This window comes from Seriola aureovittata, chromosome 14 (genome assembly GCF_021018895.1).
Source record: "Seriola aureovittata isolate HTS-2021-v1 ecotype China chromosome 14, ASM2101889v1, whole genome shotgun sequence".
Classification (NCBI taxonomy): Eukaryota; Metazoa; Chordata; class Actinopteri; order Carangiformes; family Carangidae; genus Seriola; species Seriola aureovittata.
The window spans coordinates 24,556,780-24,563,818 of record NC_079377.1 but is presented as its reverse complement, the minus strand read 5'-3'; the positions used below and the strand labels follow the sequence as shown (position 1 = coordinate 24,563,818).

Genomic DNA, 7,039 nt, shown 5'->3' with positions numbered 1-7,039 from the left:
CTCTGGTTTGCAGTGGCTCTGCTCAGCCCTTTCCCCTTCCTCCTCTTCTTCGCTGTGGACTCCTGGAGAGCCCTGATGTGCTCCCGATCCAACCCTCCAACACCAGAGAGGAGGAGGACGGTGTGGGGGATCGCTGCTATCTGGGCTAATTACACCCTCCTTTACGTCCCCTTCATCCTCAGCGTCCTCCTGGAGGCGCTGTCCTTTAAGGAGGCAGTGCGCTATCTGGGGTTGGTGTCTCACCTGCTGCTCTACCTCAGTCCTCTGGTGGACCCCTTCCTCTATATATTCATGACCAAAGGACCCAAAGAGGTGCTGCAGGCACTGCCCTGCTGTCAAAAGTCAAAACAGAAAGAGAGCCGGAGACCCACTGTGGAAACTGTGGCTGAGACTGTGGAGACGAGACTTTGAGGAGGGACATACAAGATTCCCAAACGCACCCTTTGGTTGAGTTTGGGACAACTCAGACAGATACTGAAACCATTGTTCAGTCATGGACAATGGCGTCAAGGAATCAAATTATTGCAACATCTTCACGGCCCACAGGCTGGGAACCACGGCTCTAACTTTTCTTTATGCTGAAAATGTCTATACGGTCAACTTAGTACTTCCTACAATGCAATGTAATGGCTTTCTTCTTTTTACTCTGCAACATGCACTTTATCATATCATATCATATATCATTTCCTTTTTTTTGCACTCTTATTTTCGTGAACCTACTGAACTCTAATGTTAAGTGTTTTTGTATTGATGAGTTTTTTGTTTTGTGGGCCGCGAAGAAATGTTATTTCATTGAATATCCAGAGAGACTGACATATTGGCTAACAGTGATTTTGCCGCAGTGACTGTCAGCAGTTTTTAAGGTGACCCTGTGGAGCCCTGCCATGAAATTTGTCTTTAATCTAATTACATTTATGGTAGTTGATAACACAGCTGCATATAGTTTCAGACAATTTTATGTATATTTAGCTAATGTGAAATCATATTATTCCATTACATTACAGTTGGTGGTGTTTTTATCATTCAGATCAAATAAAACACAATTGTAGATGAACTGGTTTCAGATTTAATTTATTCAGTTTGTACCTTTATAAATAAATCATTTTCCATATTTGATATCTATATTGATGTGTACAAACCACACAAACAAAGATTTTGACCTGAGTTTTCTTGAAAAACATGAAGACGGCAGTCTCACTTTCACTGTTGACACTGACAAAGTCAAAAGGCAGTAAGGTCATGGCAGTTCAGCTTGATGTGTATGAACACACAAACAAAGTCCTTGCTCCACTCGTTCCGTCACTGCTGTTGTGGGTCTGTTGTGATCTTTGTTTCTAGGAAAACACCTGAAGACTCCACGGAGTGAGAGCAGATGGTGTTTTTACTGAAATGAAACAAACCAATGAAGCAAGTGAGTGTTTGGGTTTTTGAGCTGAGGTGCAACTTTTTATTAATATATTGTATTATATGATGTTTGTTACCAGTTTGAAAATAATCAGTCTAATCATTGCTGTCTCTCAATTCTACCACAAGATGGCGCCAAAGTAGCGACAAACTACATTCTCAAATACCACACACTGTGTCTCTCATGTATTAGTTTACTAACCTTGGCTTTTCAATGTCGTCGATGGTCTCTGGCAGCCTCACGTTGTGCGTCTCAGGGAGCAGCAGAGCCACCAGGCCGGACACGATGGCCACAGAGCAGATGATGATCTGAGGGAAAAGAGTCCACACGTCCTCCAGCAGCAGGATGAGAGGAGCTACCGACACTCCCAGACGACTCATGAAGCTGGTGTAGCCCAAACCGTTTTGTCTGGTGAGAGAGAAAGTCAATCATAAGCTACATGGTAAATGAGTTCATCCATTGCTGTTATTTAACTCTCTCTATGAGCTTTCTGCAGGTGGGAAAGGTTCAGGTTTATTTCATGGCCTTCGACTGAACTGATCACAAACATCCCGTTTCAGAAAATTCAATGATTAATATCAGAGTTTAATCAATCAGGTTAAAGTCAATCAGTCTCTAAAGTGTTTCCCAATCACATTAGAACTGAAATAATAGGCTCCCAACACAGACTAAAGTTGTAAAGAGTGTTAAACATGATTAAATACATCAGTATTAGTGATAGTTAGATAGAAAGAGCTGGTAAACTTAACTGATAAAGGGATGAAGTAAACAACACAACACAATACTGTTCTCTACCAATTAAATTAAAATCTAAAAAAAGAAATAAGAAAATCATTTTAGTTTTTACCACCTAAACTATAAAATACAAAAGCAGAAATAGAGTAAAGGGAAATTACAGCATTTTACAACTTTTGTTTACACAGTTTTGTCCATCTATCCTATCCTTAATGATAATATTTAATTTCATCTAAAAGTCCAGTAGGTAAGTATCATGTCACACTGGAGGGTAAACCACGACACAGAACCGATGTGAATGATGAGCGGAATTAGGACGTAAGGTCACGTCAGTGCAGCACATGCAGGACAGTTTGACAGTGACTGACCTGACGACTGTGGGGTAAAGCTCTGTTGTGTAGAGGAAGATAGTTGTGAAGGAAGCTTCTGATAGGCCTTTCCCAAGAATAGCAACGACAGCACGCACATGCCACAGACCTACAGACAACAAGTACAGTATACAGTGCTGTGCATGAGATAAGCCTGGATGACCATATGAGGCAACTTTTTATTACATAAAATGCAGATCAAAGTACTTTTACAAGAGGAGGTATTAAAAACAAAGCGACACATGCAGAAACATTAAAGCAATAAAAGACAATAAAGCAATGATAACCTGCTGTTGTGGGTGTGGCAGAGAGTTATGAGAAAAGATGATGCACCACACAAATGCCCTACTATACCTGAGTAAGTCATATAATTATTATTCATTTTTATATTATAATTATTATTAACCTTACTTTTATATGGTTATCATTGCACTGTGATAGCAAATATTGCATGGCCTGGTACAGGTCCACTGATGAGGGTTTGGATCCAATTTTAACAAAAAAGTAAATAAATCACAGAGAGGCAAGTTAATTTTTAAATGTTTTTCTGTGAAAAAAACAAACCCCATATGATCCATTCTGTTTTTTCAGCTGTGAAAAGATTCCTCAAGAGGCAAGTGAAATTTTTCCAACACTTGATTTTCGGGGCTTCCATAAAAAAAATAGCAGCAGTGGTTGTGTTTCCATTTATAAGTCACAATATCACAGTATCAGAAATCCTTCCTAAAACGTAAAAGCAGCTCTGATCTGCACCCTGACCTTTAGGGATGAAGATGTTTATGGCGATGCAGACTCCTGTCAGTAACAAGGTGCCTGCTTGGCATTTCCTGCGTCCAATGATGTTTAGGAAGCAGTAAACCATCAACTTGGCAGGAACTTCGATGGCTGCGTAGATGAAGTGTGTGAGGTACATATTCAAACCAAATCCGGTGATGTTCAGGCTGATGCCATAATACGTGGAGGCAACTCCATACCTGCAGCGAACAATGTGCATTTAAAACACAAATTCCCATCACTTTTGGGACCATTAACAGTAGTAATTTAGGTTGATGCTTTCTGAGGTGAGACCCACCACACAATCCCAGTCAGGAGAGTCAACTGTCTCATCTTTGGGGTCTTGATCAGGTCGAGGTAAGTGTAGTTTTTATCCTGTTTTTCCAGCATCTCGATGTTGGAGAGCGTCTGCACAGAGGCAGAGAAGTAACGTTAAGTGATACGTAAAAGTGGATTTTAAAAGGATAATAAAAATTAAACCCATTTAGTTATTCATTTATCTTACCTCCAGTTTTAATTTAGATGACAGTTTTTGTCTTTTGTTGAACTTTGCACATTTGTCGAGGTAAAATTGAGCTCTCTCCACTTTACCTTTCGCCAGAAGCCATCGAGCTGATTCAGGGATCCACCTGCAGTTACATTCAAATAGTTACACATTAATTAGGTCATAATTGAACTTAATATTTAATTAAATTACTAATTAGTTTTTTTTTTAAAGTGAAAGGTTGATTTTGGAGAAATGGATTAAATTAATTTGTCATTAAGTGAAAAATATATCTTCTATCTTTTTTTTAATGAAATAACACATGATGTCATATTTGAAATACATGTACATAAGAAGAAAAATATATATGTAAAAATCATGTATAGCCCATACAAATATATATGTTTATGTATGTATGCTTATATTATAGACATACTCTATGTAATGTAAATATTTATCCATCCCAAAGCCTGTCAATCTATATTGATATTACATAAGATAGACATGTATCTTTAAATTTAATAAGAAAATTAATATATAAACATAAAATTTGTACACGTATGTTGTCATAAAAAACTTTTATTTATAAATTAAATACATATCATAAACACACATATAAAATTTCCTTATATAGATATTTTTTTATTTAACTATATATACAAATTTTACTATGGGTATTTCATATATGTTATAACTTTATATCTTGACATATCCAGAGAGTGTATATATGTGATAATAATATATTCCTTTATAGGTGAAATATAGGGCAGCATCACTCTTCACTCTTGATATATGGGCATATATGTCATGTATAACATGTCTGTGTGGGTGCATGCACTTCACTTACCACCAGGTCAAAACTGCAAAACCCAGAGGGGCTGTAACAGTCATGATCAGCGTCCGCCAGTCCGTCACCAGCAAGGCGAATCCTGCCAGCAGCATGTTACCTACAGACCAGGCCAGGCTGCCAATCACACCAATAAATGACCTATGACCTATGTCTACCCACTCGATGCCTGCAAGGTGAGGAAAATGACAAAATAAATGAAAAATAATGATTTCTACATTTTGTTGTGATCAGGTTAGCTATGTAATTTTGAATTTGTGTATCTTACCTTTTGAAAAACTTTACCTGCCATAACTGATTTATTTGGCCAACAAGCACAACACATGATACATCATTACCTTTTAAGGTGATATGGTGAACTCGTTAGCTTACTGAGAACGATTGAATTGATAGTGATCCCTGTCAGTGCAAAGCCAGTGAGAAATCTCAGCACTGCGAACAGGACGTAGGAGTTTGCAAAAGCACTGGAGAAGCCGAACACAATCACCATGATGTATGAGGCCAGGAGAGTAGTTTTCCTCCCATACCTGAAAAAATGTAATAATTCATTTGTGAAACAATTTTTCTTTAAAGTGTCAACTCCTTCAAGGCATTGGAAATGTGATTTTAAATGTTTTTTATTAAAGTATAATGAACAAAAAGAAGTAAAATTAGTTAGTAAAAAGGGAAGAAGTTAGTTTTTTTTATACACGTACTTATCGCAGAGGAATCCAAAAGCTATGGCTCCCATCATCACTCCGAGGAAGAAGATGGTACCTGTGGTTTTTGTCAAGCTTTTTCTATCACATACTAGGTCCCACTGAAAATGCCAATCACAGAGAAAAGCTTCCTCAATAAATTATGTTGGTCCCAGATTTCTGCTACGACCAAAGGTACCAAACACAAAGTTTCACAAACAAAACAAAAACCTATTTTGTAGCTCAAATTATTCTTGTGTAAAGGGCTATTACTCACTGAAATTTCAATTCATTTATTTAGCTGTTAATACTTAACAATATGTCACATTATAAATGCTGTAAAGCTGTTTATGTTCGGTCTTGTGTTTGGTGTTTTTTTTAGTGTGCTGTACAAATATTATAACTAGACAGATTTCAATTGATAATTGATTTTAAAGCATCACTGTATACCTCTGTTGCCAGGGTGGAGGTGAAGGTGGAGTTGTCGTAAATCCATCCACTCTGACACTGAATTGTGGGAAGCTCAGCACTGCTGTTGGACCCATTGTATAAGATCTGAAACTGAGGCGATGAAAACATCTCACAGGATTTTGGTTTCCCATCTTTTTGTAGGGGAACGCTGACGGTCAGTCTCTGTTGCTGGGTTAAACTTCTGAAGAGTCTTCCATCATCCAGGGTGCTGACATCACACCAGTGAGGAGGCACGGCAGCGATGAAGTTGTTCAGTAAAAAGTGACAGGGAAGAACTATTCGAGGGGTGCAGAGCAGGACGATGATGAGGATTTGGAAAGGCCCAAAACCGCCGATTTCCTCCAGGATATTCTCAAACTTCATCCTCAAGAGCAAAGAAAATTTGCTTTAAGTTGACAGAAGTAAAACACGGAGTTATGCAACTTTGGACCAATGATCAAGACCATTAAAAAAGTTGAATTACTCACCTGTGTAGCTGCACTGTCAGGAACTGTTCTCTGCAGAGGAATCTCTGTTCACCACGTTGTTTTATGCCACTGAATTTAGGTTCTTCAGCCCTACCTGGCCATTTATCGCTGCATCACCTTTGGACATTGTAAAGCTGTAAAATATTACAAGGGACAAGTTAAAAAGATTACACATTACTATGTGGTCAACAGGCTCAGCAGCCCCCTCAACTCTCCTGTCACATGGTCACTTTGGGACCTGGCAGAAAGAAAAGCTACATCTTAGTCACCTCTTGGGCATATTTGTTTTTAGGGTCATAAAGACTCCCACTGTCATTGAGTTAGTAAAAACCCAAACACTCTCTTTGAGGACAATGTTCATTGATAACATGACACAGATTACAAAACAGAGTCTATGGAGTAACTTTTTTTGTTTGACTTTGTGCATTTTTGTGAACTTTAATGCTCAAGTGTTTGATGATCATAGCCCTGGATTTAAGATATTTCAAGTGATGACCGTTCGTCCTGAGAGGATGAAATAGTGGATTAAGCATTTGAAATAACTCCATGTTAGACCGACCCAAACTGAACACCTATTACAACATGATTTCACATTGTTAATTTGTAACTGTTACATGATATAATAATGTATACTAAATTATCATAATATAACATAGGTAATGCATTCTATTCTGTCATAACACCACCACAGTATTATTTTATTATTGTATTTGCATACATTTTACAAAATAATATTAGCATATTTTTTGTCATTAGATTTATAATAGTTATATTATTTTGATATCATATAAATTTTAATCATTATTATTAT

The 7,039-nt window shown here is 37.6% G+C and overlaps 1 protein-coding gene across 1 annotated transcript; it reads right to left on the bottom strand.

The window, feature by feature from the left end:
• Positions 1–1,170: 1,170 nt before the first annotated feature.
• Positions 1,171–6,538, bottom strand: LOC130181575 (solute carrier family 22 member 7-like). The gene is made up of 10 exons (XM_056395885.1): positions 5,741–6,538; positions 5,309–5,412; positions 4,986–5,140; positions 4,614–4,782; positions 3,788–3,911; positions 3,581–3,690; positions 3,268–3,482; positions 2,509–2,617; positions 1,607–1,813; positions 1,171–1,384 (listed from the first exon to the last, which is right to left on the bottom strand). Exons 1-10 carry the CDS (start codon positions 6,122–6,124, stop codon positions 1,300–1,302), a joined length of 1,662 nt encoding a protein of 553 aa, XP_056251860.1. The 5' UTR covers positions 6,125–6,538; the 3' UTR covers positions 1,171–1,299.
• Positions 6,539–7,039: the final 501 nt, after the last annotated feature.